General features: G+C 41.7%; 1 protein-coding gene across 2 annotated transcripts in view; it reads right to left on the minus strand.

Annotated features, from left to right (window-relative positions):
- The window catches only part of itga3b (integrin, alpha 3b), a 59,550-nt gene extending 39,346 nt beyond the window's left edge, over positions 1 to 20,204 (minus strand). For both annotated transcript variants that reach the window (XM_055924539.1, XM_055924548.1), the window contains exon 1: positions 19,841 to 20,204. In XM_055924539.1, the coding sequence (XP_055780514.1) occupies positions 19,841 to 20,016 (176 nt within the window). In that variant the 5' untranslated portion in view covers positions 20,017 to 20,204. The remainder of the gene's footprint in view (positions 1 to 19,840) is intronic.
- Between the last annotated feature and the right edge of the window lie 775 nt (positions 20,205 to 20,979).

Below are 20,979 nucleotides of genomic sequence, written 5' to 3' on the forward strand. Positions count from 1 at the left end.
AACACAACAACTAGATAGACAGTGTATACAAAGAACAAGGTGACAGTACCAGTGTGTGGGCCTTGAAGTATAAACCAATTACATTATAGATGAGCAGTACGACCAGATCGATTCCTGGAAAATGTTGTCATTTGACCCGCTAAACTAATAAATGGGGTAGTAATACTGAATTCAGCTCGACTCAATTATCAGATTCGATTTTGCATTAGAACAAGGGGAACAAGGTTTAAAATCTATTTGTCTCTTTGTAATGGTGTAATGACTGCTTTGAAAGAGCGGTAATGTTGAAATGCTAGCTACTAGAATACACAGTCCGACTCTACCCTAACTGGAAAGGGACATCTGCATCCTGTCCTCACTTGAGATGAAACGGTGTGTGTGTGTGTGGGTGGGTGGTTGAGAGAGAGAGAGAGAGAGAGAGAGAGAGAGAGAGAGAGAGAGAGAGAGAGAGATAGAGAGAGATAGAGAGAGAGAGAGAGAGAGAGAGAGAGAGAGAGAGAGAGAGAGAGAGAGAGAGAGAGAGAGAGAGAGGAATACGTATTTTCTATGTGGGGGGGGGCTATTTGAACACAATATTCTCTGTAATTGATGTATTTTCAGCAAATACCTGTCTTTTCTTTGAACGCACACAAACCCACGAGGGTACACATTGCTAGCGGAATATTCACGGTGTGCACACCTAGCTGTTAGCACATTCTTTGTGCACACACACATAGCTTTTAGATGAGTCTTGACAAGGCAAACAGTTTAGTTGAAACAGGCTAGTTGAAACACCTGCTGCCTTTGGAACTGTGGTTAGTCGGCAGACAAACACGCCTACAACATTATTCACCTCCTATGATCCCCTAGGTATCAATGCTGACTTAGTTGACCTGTTCCTTCCAGATCGTAGTGAAGCAAAGGTCCTCAACCTCATTAATACATTGCAAATACACAAAAGAAATCACATGATTTAATTGAATGACCCTATGCAGATAAGAAACACTGAAATCATGCTACTTCCACCAGATATGAAAGTGATGACATCATCAATGCACTCAGTAGTGACTTGAATTAACTTTGTGAATGATCCCTGGATGTTGAATGGTGTTTAGTGGTGAACCACCTACTATAAAATAGTCGTTGTTGTGGCAGCATGTGGCTGAAATACAGTTTCTCATTCAAAAACTAGAAGAGATAGCAGTGTATAGATAGTGTACAACTCTGTAACTATAACAGGATATAGTCAAAATAACATCATAATTTGAAGGTGAATGCTAGTTTTCTGGTGAATGCTAGTTTTCTTGTAACCAAAAACCAGCCAAAGATCTTTTTTGAACTCGATAAACCCACGGAACAGGGGTCTAGATCAAATTTCAGCTAGATATCTCCAGGCTAGCTGACTGCCACTGATGCTAGGTTGCTGAGGGGACAGTTGACCAAGCATTTTGTTGGCTTCCCCCTCTCACTTCTTCTCCAGTCTTCTCTTTCCAGAGGCACTTTTCACATCACTCCGCTTGTCAAACATCTCTCTTCACAATGGTGTCAGACATTTCAGACAACATTCAAGGAGACACTTGGATATGCATACAAGGCAATGGACACGTCCCAAATGGCACCCTATTCCCTATATAGTGCACTACATAGGCAATAGGATGCCATTTAGGATGCATCCAATGCGTCCAGTGAAAGCCGGGGATACAGGAAATTAATTAATGCATCATTGGGATCAATGTCAACAATGCCTTGAGGGGTCCATCTAATCGGACAGGAAATGCACGTTAAGGATACGTGCGTTTTAATACGGTGCTGTACATCACAGGAGGAAATGACACACTATCCCCCTGACACGGAATAAAGACATGTTTGAGGAGCAGTTCATGCTAGGCCTCGCATGACTGGAACACTGAATAACCCCCTCTGGTTTCTCTTTCACACAGTCACAGACCTACATACGCATGCACGTGCATAGGCCTACACAGACACAAACACACACGCACGCATGCACACACACACACACACACGCACCCACACACACGAACACACACACAGCGGTGTAAGCACGCACACACACACTTTTTTTTCTGGTTCACTGAAAGTCAGTGAACTAAGTAGACCAGCCTACTATTGCATTGATGTCTATGGGAGACCCACCCTGTTAAGTAGACCGGAACTGAATATTTTTTCACTTTTTAAAAACTTTTTTCATGCTGTGTAAGGGCCATTTGATCAAGAAGGAGAGTGCTGGAGTTCTGCATCAGATGACCTGGCCTCCACAATCACCCGACCTCAAACCAATTGAGTTAGTTTGGGATGAGTTGGACTGGAGAGTGAAGGAAAAGCAGCCAACAAGTGCTCAGCATATGTGGGAACTCCTTCAAGACTGTTGGGAAAGCATTCCTCATGAAGCTGGTTGAGAGAATGCCAAGCGTGTGCAAAGCTTTCATCAAGGCAAAGGGTGGCTACTTTGAAGAATCTCAAATACAAAATATATTTTGATTTGTTTAACACTTTTTTGGTTACTACATGATTCCATATGTGTTATTTCATAGTTTTGATGTCTTCACTATTATTCTACAATGTAGGAAATAGTAAAAATAAAGAAAAACACTTGAATGAGTAGGTGTATCCAAACTTTTGACTGGTACTGCATATTAATTTATCCACCATCATTGGTGTCCCCTTCTTAAAGTCCAAAAGCGGATACAGCGTCACAGTCTCTTTCCATTTCCTCTGAAAACCGCACGCATCCGGTTTATACCGGCCCGCTGAGCGTGTCATTGGTCAAACAGTGACAGGAGAGCAAACTCTCCTTTGGAGCCTGTGAAATAAATAGAGTGTGGCTGTTCACTCTATCTTAATACACAACATACCCTTTACTGTAACAGTCAAATGTGACAATGGCCTCACAACAAGCACGGAATGTGGTTTAAGCAGGGACTGAATTCCATTGACATCAATGGCTTGGCCCTTAAAGCACTGGAACACCTCACTCCACTATGTCTCACACCTAAGTGCTTTACCAGACTGAGTGATGTCACAGGGTGACCATCAGGGGGTTCCCTAATCCCTACCCTACCACTATAGACGCATAACACTGATCTATTGACTTAGAATAGCTTTATTTTTCCCAAGGGAACCTCAGAAAAAAACGTTGTTTGAATCATACCCCCACAGCTGCAGGTCTTGAGTCTGGACATGTGTTTCTGGGTTGACCTGGGAGATCATTGGCCTCAAGGTCTCAAATCTTTACAAGGCCGCAAAACCAGTGGCCCGCGTTGAGCAAACCAGGAGCAGCCACTTCCACCTCACTCACTGCCCCCACAAAGCCGTGAAGTTTCACATAGTGGAATGTCCAGCAAGTTTAACCCTGAGTTGATCGAACCTGTCTTGACCACAGTGTTTAGCCATGATGGAGGGATACAGGTGGGACGGCTCAGGGGGTCATTTAAAGGCTGTTTGCACCTGGCTAACGCCATGTTAGCGCGTTTGGCTATTGAAAATGCTCGTTATGCTTTGAGTGTGCGGATAGAATGGATCGTTTCAGTGTGAACTTTGTATGATACTTCTCGAGATCCGTTCTCAACTAGCAAGAATAAGCGCAGAAAAGCATTGAAATGAAGACGGCACGTAACCCTACTGATATTGTACGCTGTTTTACAGGAGACATATTGACACAGCTTGTTTGTGTTCATTAAAAGGGCCACCACCAGACCAGTCGTCTCATACATAGCCAAACTACAGTATCTCCCAACTGTACAACGTAGAGAGAAAGGTGCAGAGAGACATGCCAAGTGTAAACGGATCTCTCCATCCATATCACATTACCCTTCCTGAGATGAAGAATGACATGCAGAGTGAAAGACAGCATGTTGCTCCCTTGGCGACCATATGTACCCCATTAGGGGCCTAAGGCACCATTGGCAAGTTGTAACTCTATGCTTTTTTTTAAAACCTGTTTATACAACCAGAGAGGGGACAAAGGATGTGTTCCTGTGTTTGTAGGGTAGAAGCAGTGTCGTCTCTGTAGGTAGTCCCTAGTGAAAGCCCCTCTAGAGTGATTCTCCATGGTAGAGATACTGGGCGATAGTGGGGGGGCGGGACTAATGACCAGCTGGGGTTCATTCATTATAACATGTTATTAGAATGTCATTCATTCTAATGCTCCACACACCGAGGGATGCCATGCTATCTCTAAGCAATTTGATACGGATCGTAAATGCCATTATGATTTATTGTTCATTGCAATGGATAGTCATAATACATTCAGAAATCCAATGAAATACCAAGGAAATGAAAGTAAATAGGCCTACAGCAAATTTGACCCAGCATAAACAGAGACAATTTTTGTTCCATTATGAGATACTGTCTAAACTAATCACAGTGTACAGATGTAGGATCTTAATTTGAATCTTGTAGTGTATTTGAGGTTGAATTTTTTTTTTTTTTAAATAAAAATGTAGCAACCCCTACAAAAATATCCATTAATTATAATCCACATAATAATGAATATTTCCTGTTGTTGCACCCCTGACTCATAATGCTTCAGACACATGACACATCCTTTGTCGACAGGTATACACTTAGAAAAAAGGGTTCCAAAAGGGTTCTTCGGCTGTCCCCATAGGAGAACCCTTTTTAATTCCAGGTAGAACCCTTTTTAGATCCAGGTAGAACTCTTTTGGGTCCAATGTAGAACCCTCTGTGTAATGTGTTCTACATAGAACTCAAAAGGGTTCTACCTAGAACCAAAAGGTTTGAACCCATTGATGTACTGTATATAAACCCTGGATTGATGATGTTATGTATTGAGAGGCTTTGAAGCCACCGGTCGGCCATATTGGCACTCCCTAGTAGGAGCAGTCCTCCATAGGAATGAATGGAATTCTACAGTATTTCAATTGAATGTATTTAAGTATTTTTGGGGGGGTGTAGTGGGGACAGTAACATTAGTTATCTCAAAAAATTATACTTTAAGGAATGTTCTTAAAAAGATACAGTACCAGTCAAAAGTTTGGATACATCTCCTCATTGCAGGGATTTCAAATCAAATCAAAACAAACTTTATTTGTCACATGCGCCGAATACAACAAGTGTAGACCTTACCGTGAAATGCTGAATACAACAAGTGTAGACCTTACGTGAAATGCTGAATACAACAAGTGTAGACCTTACCGTGAAATGCTGAATACAACAAGTGTAGACCTTACAGTGAAATAACCAACAGTGCAGTTCAAGAAAAGTTAAGAAAATATTTACCAAATAGACTCATGTAAAAAAAAAAAAAAAAAAAAAGTAACACAATAAGAATAACAATAATGAGGCTATATACAGGGGGCACTGGTACCGAGTCAGTGTGCGGGGGTAGAGGTTAGTTGAGGTGATTTGTGAAGTGACTATGCATAGATAATAAACAGCGAGTAGCAGCAGTGTACTAAAGGGAGGGGGCGGGGTCAATGTATATAGTCCGGTGGCGATTTGATTAATTGGCTTGGGGGGTAGAAGCTGTTGAGGAGGCTTTTGGTCCTAGACTTGGCGCTACGGTATCCATTGCCGTGCGCTAGCAGAGAAAAGTCTCTGACAATTCTATGGTTTTTCCTCTGACACCGCCTATTATATAGGTCCTGGATGGCAGGAAGCTTGGCCCCAGTGATGTACTGGGCTGTACGCACTACCCTCTGTAGCGCCTTACGGTCAGAAGCCGAGCAGTTGCCATACCAGGCGGTGATGCAACTGGACAGGATGCTCTAGATGGTGCAGCCGTAGAACCATTTGAGGATCTGGGGACACATGCCAAATCTTTTCAGTCTCCTGAGGGGGAAAAGGTTTTGCCGTACCCTCTTCACGACTGTCTTGGTATGATAGTTCGTTGGTGATGTTGACACCAAGGAACTTGAAACTCTCGACCCGCTCCACTACCGTCCCGTCGATGTTAATGGGGGCCTGTTCGGACCGAATTTTCCTGTAGTCCATCACCAGCTCCTTTGTCTTGCTCACATTGAGGGAGAGGTTGTTGTCCTGGCACCACACTGCCAATTCTCTGACCTCCTCCCTATAGGCCGTCTCATCGTTGTCGGTGATCTGGCCTACCACTGTTGTGTCGTCAGCAAACTTAATGATGGTGTTGGAGTCGAGTTTGGCAACACGGTCGTGGGTGAACAGGGAGTACAGGTGAGGACTAAGTACACACCCATGAGGGGCCCCAGTGTTAAGGATCAGCGTGGCAGACTTGTTGTTGCCTACTCTTACCACCTGGGGGCGGCCTGTCAGGAAATCCAGGATCCAGTTGCAGAGGGAGGTGTTTAGTCCCAAAGTCCTTAGCTTAGTGATGAGCTTCGTGGGCTCTATGGTGTTGAACGCTGAGCTGTAGTCAATGAACAGCATTCTCACATAGGTGTTCCTTTTGTCCAGGTGGGAAAGGGCAGTGTGGAGTGCGATTGAGATTGCGTGATCTGTGGATCTGTTGGGGCGGTATGTGAATTGGAGTGGGTCTAGGGTGTCCAGGTGGATGCTGTTGATGTGAGCCAAGACCAGCCTTTCAAAGCACTTCATGGCTACCGACGTGAGTGCTACGGGGCGGTAATCATTTAGGCAGGTTACCTTCGCTTCCTTAGCCATGGGGACTATGGTGGTCTGCTTGAAACATGTAGATATTACAGACTCGGTCAGGGAGAGGTTGTTTCTTTATTTTTAATATTATCTACATTGTAGAATAATAGTGAAGACATCAAAACTATGAAATAACACATATAGAATCATGTAGTAACCAATAAAGAGTTAAACAAATCAAAATATATTGAAAGTGGTAGCTCCTTTGAAGAATCTAAAATATAAAATGTATTTTGATTTGCTTAACACGTTTTTGGTTACTACATGATTCCATATGTGTTATTTCATAGTTTTGATGTTATTCTACAATGTAGAAAATAGTAAAACTAAAGAAAAACCCTTGAATGAGTATGTGTGTCCAAACTTTTGACTGGTACTCTATACATTTGCAATGTATTTACTTATATTTAGCTAACATAATATAATTTAAAAGTATTAAGGTGTCTGTAATATAATAAATGTGGCAAAATCAAATGTAGATATTAATAAATGCATTTCTATAGGTTCCAAAATATTTTGTACAATGGTAGGGAGTGCCAAGATGGAGGCACAGTGGCTTCAGCACAGCGCTCCCTATCAGTCATCTAGTGTACATATAAATCATTGGTTCTACCTGGAACCAAAAAGGATTCTTCAAAGGGTTCTCCTTATGGGGACAGCCCTTTTAGGTTCTAGAGAATTTTTTTCTAAGAGTGTAGGCTAATAATTACTGCTCATATTCTAAACTCTAAACTAATGAAAAATGATAAATCCTTCTGTCGATTCAATGCTACAAGTTCAAGTAGCTTCCATCCCATACATTTTCAGCATTACTGTGTTTTTTCTTAAAGATTTCTTGGAAATGGCATTGGCACTGACTTACGGATTTTGCCAATGTCCTAATGCACTACAACGTTAGACAACAGAGAGAGCCAAAGTTATAGAAGGCTAATGCGCTGACGACTACAACTATTGACATGAATAAATCACACTTTCCCTAAACTGCATCAAAGAATCATAATTTACACCTCACAGCTGCTGAGACTTCCAATTAAGGTCTTATTTCAAGAGATTACTTCATGGATAAAGACTAGGTTACAGTGACTCATTAAATATATTTGATGCAATTCTGATAAAAAAAAAAAAAAACTTGAGATGAGTTCCGTCACAAAGATTTAACAGCAAACATTATCTGAATAGAATATCATGTCATACATGTATGTGGGCCTAATGGACACATGCAGCACGTCACTTATCAGCCAGTCTTGTCACTGTGGCATGACGTTGGTGCTTTGAAAGGCCTACTTCTGAAGACAAAGCCTACAACCAGAACGCTGAGAAGAAATGTTGGAACCCAGCCAAGTCCAACAAACCCGTCTTCTTCGTTTGGCTACCATGTGGAAGGACATTTTTCTGCCCTAATTCTTTTGTTAGTCCATATTTGACAGTTCTCAGGCAGCAGAGAATTAATTGGAAGGAAAAAAGTAGGCCAGGCAGTTGTGTGTAATGTACAAAAATTCATCCTCATATTGTTTTACATAGAGCCTAAGCACAGCGAGAGAGGGAGGTGACACACAGTGCCTTCAGAAAGTATTCATACCCTTTGACTTATTCCACATTTTGCATGAATTAAAAATTGTTGAATAGATTTTTTCTCTCTCGCCCATCTACACACAATAGCCTATCATGAAAAAAAGGAAAACATGTCTTTAGAAATCTTTGCGAATTTACTGAAAATGAAATACAAAAATAGCACATTTCCATAAGTATTCACACCCCTGAGTCAATACTTTGTAGAAGCACCATTGGCAGCGTTTACAACTGTGAGTCTTTCTGGGTACGTCTCTAAGAGCTTTCCACACCTGAACTGTTTAACATTTCCCCATTTATTATTTTCAAAATTCTTCAAGCTCTGTCAAATTAGTTGTTGATCATTGCTAGACAACCAATACCTTTGCAAACATTTCTAAAAACATGTCTTCACATTGTCATTATGGGGTATTGCGTGTAGATGGGTGAGAAAAAACATATATTTAAATCCATTTTGAATTCAGGCTTTAACACAACAACATGTGGAATAAGTCAAGGGGTATGAATATTTTCTGAAGACACTGTATGTGTGGGGTACAGAGATGAGGTAGTCCTTAAAAAATGATGCTAAACACTATTGTTATGTGACTTATTATGTGACTTGTTAGGCAAATTGTTACTCCCGAACTTATGTAGGCTTGCCATAACAAATGGGTTGAATACGTATTGACTCAAGATATTTCAGCTTTTGATTTTTTATTAATTTGTAAAAACAATTAAAAACATAATTCTACTTCTACCAAAAAATCTCAATTGAATACATTTTAAATTCACGCTGTAACACAACAATGTGGATAAGATCAAGGGGAGGGAAAACTTTCTGAAGGTACTGCAAGTGAACTGAACTGAACCGAAGCTCAATGCTTTTTCAAACATGGAAATCTGTTCGCGAACCTGCAGTTTCTCTATAAAAGGTCTGACAGCAATCTACAGTACTTTACACCTCAGTGAAGAGAGGAGAGAAATAGGGGAAGGCCCCATCAAATTAAAAGGCAGAGTTTTCATGGCCAGGGGCCACGGCCCTCAGACAGAGATGAGATGGCTAAACTGCAACTCTCCCCTCTGATTAAAAGCCTTGGAGACTTGAGGAATTATGACCATTGATTGGCCTATTTAGGGGTACAGTGGTTCATAAACTTAATCTAGGTTGAGAAGTGACAGACAAGCTTGTCGGTCTACTGTTGAAGGTTGAACAAGACAGAAGACAGAAGACACATCCCCCAAACTCATTTCATCCATGTCCCAACCTGCAACCTGGCAAGTCGAGTGTACAGGGAAGGGTGAAACATTCCAGGCATACCAAGGGTCAGAGGCCTGAAAGGAGCCAATCAGAGACCAGCTGACAGCATTGCTACCTCCTCCCTCCTTGAAGTGGGTGGTGGATGTGAATGTGATGGGAAGGGAGGGGTGAGGGTGCAGGGAAGAGTGCCATATTTGGCTTCAGACAGGTACAGGTACTGTGTGAGGAACGTGCAACGCTATCCAGGCACCAGATCTTGTCTTGGGTTGGGGGGGGGGTCTGGGTTTTCTCTATCGCCATCAAGCTTCTCCACAATGGCCAGAAAAACTCTCAAATCTCGTTGCTTCACCTGAGTTTAAGTACTGTCCTGGAATCAGTCAAACTGGATGATGGCATTCACTTTAAACCAGTGGTCACCACATGGTCGAACGCGATCGACTGGCAACTCCAAGGCATTCCTAGTCGATCACGAAAAATGTATATAAAAACAACAGCGATAAAGCCTTGCATTCCTTCTTTTTTCTGTCTCGCACTGTTAGCAGTAGGTGCACTTGTTTCAGCTGCCCTGCACGCCGGGTAGGCGAAGTGTGCCCATTTTGAACCATTTCATGTGTCTGAAGATACAAATTCCGCCTACTCGGCGTGCCTGGAGAGCAAATCAAGTGCACCTACAGTATAGGCCTACCGCTAGCCAATCGGATTGCTCAGATCACCGTGTCTGCACTCCGCAGCTTCCTTCTAGCACACAGCAAATTAAGTTGATACTGTGATTACAAAACGTCTAAAACCATGACTAGAGAGAAACTGCCAACGAATACGGCAAAGAGCTGCTGTTTTATGAGTGAGTTTATGTTTAAGTATTCAGCACCGTCAACTTTTTATTCAACACTGTTATGAAATGCGCTTCTCCACTCGCGCTGCAACCAGCACTGCAGCTTCAATGAATGAGTAGAAAAGTGTATTGATAGGCTTGGGTTGTTATTATTAGCGGCTGTGTGTATTTTTAATAGTGAGTAATATTTCACTTTCTCTGGTCATAGGAGTAACAACATGAATTTCTGCATGAGCCAGAAATAATGCGGTGTGACTCGAGTTTCGCCATCAGCTCGAAGACGGTTTCCCTTTTTTGGTCAGTATTAGCGAAGGGGGGTGAGGTGAGGGATGGTCCAACGGTGAAAGGAGGACCCTCTGATGCTCTCCGCTGAGACTGAGTCGGTACTAGTTACCACAGCCACAAAGTCATAAACCCCGCCTATTTCTACAATTTATCTTTTTTAAATGAATGTGATTTTAAACCTAACCCTAACCTTAACTACACTGGATCTTGACCTGCATTTTGACTAAGAAAGTGATCCCAGCTCAGAAAAGTTTGGTGACCACTGCTTTAAACCATCTCAGCTCTTTTCTATTGCATGAGACAAATTGTCTCGAAACCCCTTAATCCTTGACCTGACATACATACACAAATGCCCACTTTAAATGTTATACATGTCGTGATTGGTTGCTTTATTAAGCCCTCACACATTTTTCACATATTCACACTCTCTCTCTAGTAATGGGGAAATGTCTGTAATGAACAACTTTGCACTCAGCCCTTACTGTGGTGACACTAGACAGACCCATACAGTAAAGACAACACAGAGATGGAACAGACAGGACATTGAAATCCCCCTAACTTAAACATTCTTGTGTCTCTTCAGAATTGTCCCAAAAGCATGCCAAATTAACTTATCCTACAGTAAATACGATATACTATGTTACAAAAGCATGCTGGTTCAGATTATTTGCACGAATGGCATAGAATAAAGACTGATATTTCATCTAACATACTTACAGAACATATTTCTAGTTTATGTATGCATTGTTATAAATCTATCATGACTTCAGTGGGATGGGCTCTTTTGAAGGTAAGGAGTTAAGCTCAGAGTGTAAATAATGCTGTACTAAGGTGAAACCATTGATGACATTTTGGCTGAAGGGTCTTCCACTCCTTCTGCTCCTCTATACTGATAAATCTGTTACAGCTCCAAACGGGGGCCTTGTCACCAAGTCCCACAGGCCTCCAGCCTCGTTACCATGGCCATGTGGTCCCCTTCTTATGTTGCAACTTCTGGACGATGACACCATCCCTCAGGGGACAGAGCAAAGACGGTGCATCGATCTAGTGTCAGCAGGACACAGCCATCCATTGCATTGCCTGGCAAAGAACGAACTCTCAGTTTAACACATCAATCCACCACTTAGAGCACATGAAACAGATAGGCGGAGGCTTTAATCGGACGAAGGCTGGAGTCATCAATTCCCAATTCTGCGCTTCCACTGTTAGCTCACAGGAAGTGCAGGGCTTGGTTTACAATTCTCTTTCCTGCTTAGTGCACGCAAGAAATTACTAGCAATTACGACGAGCACAAAACAAAACTCGGAGATCAAAAGAACTAAACTTCTCGTGGATGCTGCAGCACGATATGGCCAGTTTAATTGGCAAGAGGAAGTCCTAAATACAACTGAGGTAGTCTAGGGTTCTTCAAAGAGCACACATAAGGACAACAGTGTTTGCTCTTTGGAGGGAGTTCTATTAGAGCCTCAAAAAGGTAGCTGTTAGGAGAGAGCAAGTTAAACTTGCCGACAGAAGCAAGCAACCACCCATTCAAACAGGCAAAGAAATCCTCATGAATTGAATTGAAAAAGGAACAGTCTGAAGGCTGATGCTATTTCAATTGCTAATTATTTCTTACTTTTTTTCATGTAAATTACTCCATACAAGCACTTCGGTAATAGCAACATACATGGATTGGTTACTGGCCAAGGCCAATGAACACTGTATTGCAAAACACAAACCAAAGTCTCAGTTGAGTGAAATGACCTGGGCACATGTGGAAAGTAATCTGTGTCGATCCCCTGTTTGCGTTCTATAATGACTGCAAGGTACAGTGCCTTCAGAAAGTATTCATACACTTACTTATTCCACATTTTGTTGTGTTACAGCCTGAATTTAAAACTGAAATACAAATTCTCTCACCCATCTACACATTACGCAATAATGACCAAGTGAAAACGCGTTTTTAGAAATGTTAGGAAATGTGTTGAAAATTAAATAGAATTCTAATTTACTTAAGTATACTCACACCCCTGAGTCAATACTTTTTAGAAGCACCTTCGGCAGCAATTACAGCTGTGAGTTTTTGTGGGTAAGTCTCTAAGAGCTTTCCACACCTGGATTGTGCAACATTTCCCCATTATTCTTTTCAAAATTATTCAAGCTTTGTTAAATTGGTTGTTGATCAGTGCTAGACAACCATTTTTAGGTCTTGCCAGAGATTTTCAAGTAGAATTAAGTCAAAATTGTAACTTGGCCACTCACGAACATTCACTGTCTTCTTGGTATGCAACTCCAGTGTTTATTTGGACTTGTGTTTTAGGTTTCCTGCTGAAAGGTGAATTCGTCTCACCGTGTCTGATGGAAAGCAGACTGAACCAGGCTTTCCTTAGCTTCATTACATTTATTTTTTCTCCAGAAAAACTCCCCAGTCCTTAACAATTACAAGCATACCCATAACATGATACAGCCACCACTATGCTTGAAAATATGGAGAGTGATACTCAGTAATGTGTTGTATTGTATTTTCTCCAAACATAACACATAACACTAATTGCTTTGCCACATTTTTGCAGTATTACTTTAGTGCCTTGTTGCAAACAGGATGCATGTTTTGGAACATTTTTATTCTGTACAGGCTTCCTTCTTTTCACTCTATCAATTAGGTTAGTATTGTGGAGTAACTACAATATTGTTGATCCATCCTCCATTTTTCTCATATCTCAGCCATGGTGAAATCCCTGAGTGGTTTCCTTCCCCTACGGCAACTGAGTTAGGAAGGACACCTGTATCTTTGTAGTGACTGGGTGTATTGATATCCCATCCAAAGTGTTATTAATAACTTCACCATGCTCAAAGGGATATTCAATGTTGCCTTTTTTTATTTGTACCCATCTACCAATAGGTGCCCTTCTTTGCGAGGCATTGGAAAACCTCCCTGGTCTGTGTGGTTGAATCTGTGTTTGAAATTCACTGCTTGACTAAGGGACCTTACAGATAAGTGTATGTGTGACGTACAGAGATGAGGTAGTCTTTCAAAAATCATGTTAAACACTATTATTGCACACAGAGTGAGTCCATGCAACTAATTATGTGACTTGTTAAGCAAATCCTGAACTTATTTAGGCTTCCCTTAACAAAGAGGTTGAATACTTATTGACTCAAGACATTTCAGCTTTTCATTTTCAATTAATTAGTAAAAATTTGTAGGCAAGACATTTCTAGAACTCTTTGACATTATGGGTGTCAACATTTTTAAGTCAGGCTGTAATAGAACAAAATGTGGAAAAAGTAAAGGGGTGTGAATACTTTCTGAAGCCAATGTACATGTTCAAGACAGAGAAAATCCAATGCATATAAAGCATACTTAAGAGAATATAAGCAAAGGAACACTTTTGTGTGTGAGAGAAATGGCATGGTATTCCATTGCATATCAATATTTGCTTTTCCTTTTGCCATAATAAGTTAAACCCTTGAGGATACATTTTCTTCGGCATAGATGCCTTTTAGTACCTTTAGTGCACTCACCACACAGACATGCTGCAGGCTGTAACACAGCTCACCTGGCCACACCTGTTTCACCTGCAGCCAGGTGCGTCATGCACCACAAAAAATCTGAAGGGGCACAAAGTAATGGTGTGTAATGAGGCGCAAACAGATGCTGCACTTGACGCATTTATGAAATTGCTTATTCCAGTTACTAATAAGCATGCACCCATTCAGAAAATGAATGTAAAAACTGTTCAATACCTGTGGATTGATGAGGAATTGAATAATTGTATGGTTGAGAGGGATGAGGCAAAAGCAATGGCATATAAGTCTGGATCCACAACCGATTGGCAAACGTATTGCAAATTGAGAAATCATGTGAATAAACTGAATAAAAAGAAGAAGAAACTACACTATAAAACAAAGATAAATGACATAAAGAATGATAGTAAAAAGCTTTGGGGCACCGTAAATGAAATTTTGGGGAAAAAGGCAAACTCAGCTCCATCATTCATTGAATCAGATGGTTCATTCATCAAAAAACCAACTGATATTGCCAACTACTTTAATGATTTGTTAATTGGCAAGATTAGCAAACTTAGGCATGACATGCCAACAACAAATGCTAACACTACGCATTCAAGTATATCTGACCAAATTATGAAAGACAAGCATTGACATTTTGAATTCCGTAAAGTGAGGGTGGAAGAGGTGAAAAAAATAGTTGTTGTCTATCAACAATGACAAGCCAAAGTCTGACAACTTAGATAGAAAATTACTGAGGATAATAGCGGACGATATTGCCACTCCTATTTGCCAAATTTTCAACTTAAGCCTACTAGAAAGTATGTGCCCCCAGGCTCGGAGGGAAGCAAAAGTCATTCCGCTACCTAAGAATAGTAAAGCCCCCTTTACTGGCTCAAATAGCCGAACAATCAGCCTGTTATCAACCCTTAGAAAACTTTTGGGAAAAAATGTGTTTGCTGGAAAAACTTATTTGTGTTATGGCGTTACACCCCCTGCTATATTGTGGATAAAGAGTTACCTGTCTAACAGAACCCAGAGTGTGTTCTTTAATGGAAGCCTCTCCAACATAATCCAGGTAAAATCAGGAATTCCCCAGGGCAGCTGTCTAGGCCCCTTACTTTTTTCAATCTTTACTAATGACATGAGGAAAGCCAGTGTGTCTATGTACGCAGATAGCAAAAGCTCAGGTTGCCCAGCCCGGCGGAGATACAATCTTCGGCAAAATCATTCGCAAGGAGATTCCTGCCAAAATATTATTTGAAGATGAGCACTATACATCAGCACTATACATGTCAGCTACTATTGCAACTGAAATGACTGCAACACTTAACAAAGAGCTGCAGTTAGTTTCAGAGTGGGTGGCAAGGAATAAGTTAGTCCTAAATATTTCTAAATATTTCTAAAACTAAAAGCATTGTATTGGGACAAATCATTCACTAAACCCTAAACCTTAACTAAACATTGTAATAAATTGACTACAAAAGGAAAACCAGCCATGTCGCAGACACTGACGTCTTGCTTCCGGACAAGCTTAACACCTTCTTCGCCCGCTTTGAGGATAACACAGTGCCACCGACCGACGCGGTGCGATACCAAGAACTATGGGCTCTCCTTCTCCGTGGCCTACGTGAGTAAGACATTTAAGCGTGTTAACCCTCGCAAGGCTGCGGCCCAGAAGGCATCCCTTGCCGCTTCCTCAGAGCATGCGCAGACCAGCTGGCTGGTGGGTTTACAGACATATTCAATCTCTACCTATCCCAGTCTGCTGTCCCCACATGCTTCAATATGGCCACCATTGTTCCCGTACCTAAGAAAGCAAAGATAACTGAACTAAATGACTATCGCCCCATAGCACTCACTTCTGTCATCATGAAGTGCTTTGAAAGACTAGTCAAGGATCATATCACCTCTACCTTACCTGTCACTCTAGACACACTTCAATTTGCTTACCACCCCAATAGATCCACAGATGATGCAATCACCATCACACTGCACACTGCCCTATCCCATCTGGACAAGAGGAATACCTATGTAAGAATGCTGTTCATTGCCTATAGCTCAGCATTCAACACGATAGTACCCTACAAGCTCATCATTAAGCTCGAGGACCTGGGTCTGAAGCCTGCACTGTGCAACCAGGTCCTGGACTTCCTGACGGGCCTCTCCCCATTTGGTGAAGGTAGGTAACAACACCTCCACTTCATTGATCCTCAACACTGGGGCCCCACAAGGGTGCATGCTCAGCCCTCTCCTGTACTCCCTGTTCATCCATGACTGCGTGACCAAGCACGCCTCCAACTCAATCATTAAGTATGCAGACGACACAACAGTAGTAGGCTTGATTACCAACAATGACCAGACAGCCTACAGGCAGGAGGTGAGTGCTCTGTGAGTGTGATGCTAGGAAAATAACCTCTCACTCAATGTCAACAAAACAAAAGAGAGGATCGTGGACTTCAGGAAACAGCAGAGGAAGCACCCCCATTCACATCGACGGGACTGCAGAGGAGAAGGTGGAAAGCTTCAAGTTCCTTGGCGTACACATCACTGACAAACTGAAATGGTCCACCCACACAGACAGTGTGGTGAAGAAGGCGCAACAGCGCCTCTTCAACCTCAGGAGGCTGAAGAAACTTGGCTTGGTACCTAAAACCATCACAAACTTTTACAGATGCACAATTGAGAACATCCTGTCGGGCTGTATCACCGCCTGGTACAGCAACTGCACCGCCCGCAACCGCAGGGCTCTCCAGAGGGTAGTGCGGTCTGCCCAACGCATCACCGGGGGCAAACTACCTGCCCTTCAGGACACCTACAGCACCCGATGTCACAGGAAGACCAAAAAGATCATCAAGGACAACAACCACCCATGCTACTGCCTGTTCACCCCGCTATCATCCAGAAGGCGAGGTCAGTACCGGTGCATCAAAGCTGGGAACGAGAGACTGAAAAACAGCTTCTATTTCAAGGCCCTTAGACTGTTAAATAGCCATCACTAGCACATTAGAGGCTGCTGCCTATATACATAGACTTGAAGTAACAGGCCACTTTAATAAATGTAACACTAGTCAATTTAATAATGTTTACATATCTGGCATTACTGATCTCATATGTATATACTGTATTCTTTGCTATTCTACTGTATCTTTAGTCTATGCCGCTCTGACATTGCTCGTCCATATATTTATATATTCTTAATTCCATTCCTTTACTTAGATTTTTGTGTATTGTTGTGGAATTGTTAGATATTACTTGTTAGATATTACTGCACTGTCGGAGCTAGAAACACAAGCATTTCGCTACACCCACAATAACATCTGCTAACCAATCAAATTTGATTTGATTTTAAATAATGTGCAAATTGAGCAAGTTGAAGCGCCAAACTGATTGGAGAAACCGTGGATTGTAAACTGTCATGGTCAAAACATATTGATACAACAGTAGCTAAGATGGGGAGAAGTCTGTCCATAATAAAGCGCTGCTCTACCTTCTTAACAGCACTATCAACAAGGTAGGTCCTACATGCCCTAGTTTTGTCGCACCTGATCAGTCTTGTGGTCAGGTGCCACAAAAAGGGACTTAGCAAAATTGCAATTGGCTCAGGACAGCACGACTTGCCCTTGGATGTACACAGAGACCTAATACTAATAATATGCATGTCAATCTCTCCTGGCTCAAAGTGGAGGAGAGATTGACTTCATCACTACTTTATGAGAGGTATTGACATGTTGAATGCACCGAGCTGTCTGTTTGAACTACTGGCGCACAGCTCGGACACCCATGCATACCCCACAACACATGCCACCAGAGGTCTCTTCACAGTCCCAGAGTCCAGAACAGACTATGGAAGGCGCACAGTACTACATAGAGCCATGAATACACGGAACTCTATTCCACATCAAATAACCGATGCAAGCAGTAAAATTAGATTTAAAAAACGGATAAAAATGCACCGTATAGAACAGCGGGGACTGTGAAGCAACACAAACATATGCACAAACACATGCATACACACACACGGTAACATACTCACTATACACACACGTACACATGGATTTTGTACTGTAGATATGTGATAGTGGTGGAGTAGGGGCCTGAGGGCACACAGTGTGTTGTGAAATCTGTGAATGTATTGTAATGATGTTTTTAAAATTGTATAAACTTAATTTTGCTGGACCCCAGGAAGAGTAGCTGCTACCTTGTCCGTAAATTGGAGAATTTAGCATTTTTCACACACCTGAAACAGCCATAATCACTGTGCTTAATTCTTGGTTAATATATATATATATTAATTTTTGTTGTTTTTTTGTTGTTGTTTGTTTTGTTTTGTTTTTTTTCTTCTTTTTTTCTTCTTCTGCATATCTAAGCATACCTCTTGAGCTGTCTGTATCCTCCTGACTGGTAGTTCTTTTTTTAATGAAACTGGGTAAAAGATTGAAAGGAATGTGAGTCGTTTTCAGTACATTTAGTTATCGCTTGCTTTCAAGTCTGCCAACCTTGGCAGCAGGCCTACAAGCTAAGATAGTTAGACAAGCTAGCTACTGTAACTTGATTGATAGACTGAAATGGCTTCTTGGTAACTAGTTATGAGGTTGGGAGATTGGGAACCTATCTGGGCTAGCTAAAGCAAACTTCATAAAATTGCTAGGTGGCTAGTAGAATTACAGAGAAACAACCGATTAAAAAAAAAAAATCTGTGCCCCCTATGAGCGTGAAGTCTCTGCCTGCAGCTATAAAACACAGCCCACTCAATAAGTAACACCCATTTAAGTACTGATCTTATTCAACAGCTCTGCAGCTGTTTATAGTTTATAATTTCTTGTTCAGATCAGGGTACAAGAATCAGTGCCATGTTGATTATTATTAACATTTTACAGCGTTGTAATAACCATTGTGTAGAATGACGGGTATGGATTGTCATGACAGCCAACGAGGGACAACATCATCAATTTAAGACCATTCATATTATCATAATGGGACAAAGCCTTATTCGTTGAGCAGCACGTTCTGCTTTTAACCACAGGCACCGAACCCATTGTTTCTCTCACACGTACGAACCAGAGAGAACAATTTAACTGAAATTAAAGAAAGTTGAGGAAACGTGGAAAATAATGTGAGTGATCGTAATGTCGGCCTACACTATAAATGTAGGCTTCTTCTCGGGTGTTTTCATAAATATTTTCTGGATACAGGTATTGGCTACACTTTATCCGTACAAAAAGGTGTAGCGATATTGGCGGACCATATTTCATGAATTGCGTACACGCAAGCAAGGACAGCCTACAGTAGGCTACGATCACTGAAGTCTATGTTATAGCCTATGTTTCTTTTAAACCTGTTATTTTAGATTATATGCTATGTATGTTTATATAAATTAAGCATTTTGTACGATTGACCAAATAAGAAGCTCTTGAATGAAAGTATAGGATCGCTGGTTCCAGAGTCCGGACAGGTGTCTGACATGTTGAAATTGCACTGAATTATGAGATTGCAGCCAGCAGAATATAAAACACGGCGCCAATACCCGTTTATTTTGGACAGGTGTTCTAGTGAACTTTATAAAGTGGGCTAATCTAAACAGGCTTTACATCAAAAACAATTGAAGTTTCAAATAACTTGGAACCTTTCCGACATTAACGACTTGCACATGAAAGGAAGAAAAGTGTTTTAAAGAGCAAGAACAGATGGAACTTATAAGTAGCTCGTTTTCATTGTATTTCGTTTCTAAACAAAGTATACCTATCAATATCGAATTATCAGTTGAACGCCACAATTTATGGCGCCTGAAGAGGATAGAACAGTTGCATATGAGGTACACCGCGGATACTCACAGGTATTTCGTGGACCCTTCCGTCTGTTTGTGCAGGGCAACAGCAAATCCAAAGAAACTGCCCTTGGTTTTCCCTTCTTTGATAACTGGAAACCGTGAGTCTATATTAAATCCATTGCAGGTTAGAGTCACACAAAACACAGCCAAGGCCCCGTTGAGATATAGACTTGGGGCCATGTTTATTCCTTGCGCGCAATTATGCCTTCCCGCAGCTCCACGATCAACGCCGGATTGAAAAAAGATTTATACCACGCTGAGGTCTCTGTACAGGCTATGGTTCAAAATACGCACTCCATTGAGAAACGTCTATCCCCTCTCGTCTTGTGGATATAACTGCCACTGCCTAGGTGTCGATGTCTGTCTCTCCTCCCTCCCCTCCCTCTTGTCCGCTCCTCCACACCCATTTGAACAAGTAGCCTACACACACAGAATTCAAACCTGTCGCCTAAGCACTTTCACCAGTTCTTTCCGGTAGGTTGGAAGCATACAGTGAGTGGTCAGTGGAATTAATGATTGGCTTGATAGAATATGTTGGCACTGCAGCGCACAGCACTTTGATAATGGCAATTCACTTTATGCAATTAGTTGTGTAAATTCACAGCAGGGACTCTATCTTTCTCTCGCACACGCACGCAAGCACGCGCGCCACTCTCTCTCTCTCACACACACACACACACACACACACACACACACACACACACACACACACACACACACACACACACACACACACACACACACACACACACACACACACACACACACACACACTCACACATTACCATATGCATTTGTCAAACTTTCAAACATACCGAGCTCTGGACATATCAGTAAAGATGCTATTGATGTTCCTCGAATGTTTGGTAATTAGATGTCACACACGCAAAACAGCGCCCTTTTTATTTCTCTACACGGGTTGAATTAGATTCATTCCATGTTATAAACAAAGACGTGCAGCATAATCCCAGAAGAGTTTGGCCAGTCTATTTCCCATGACTCATTGCTCATTGTTGTGCTGGAGTAGCCTTATCTGACTGGAGGTCATTCTGAACTGAAAGAGCTCTCAACTGGTCTCTAATGAATGTTTGTGGGAGTCAGCCTCATAAGAGCTGGGCCTCCCTCCGGACTCTTCTCTTCCAG

This window comes from Salvelinus fontinalis, chromosome 1 (assembly GCF_029448725.1).
Source record: "Salvelinus fontinalis isolate EN_2023a chromosome 1, ASM2944872v1, whole genome shotgun sequence".
Classification (NCBI taxonomy): Eukaryota; Metazoa; Chordata; class Actinopteri; order Salmoniformes; family Salmonidae; genus Salvelinus; species Salvelinus fontinalis.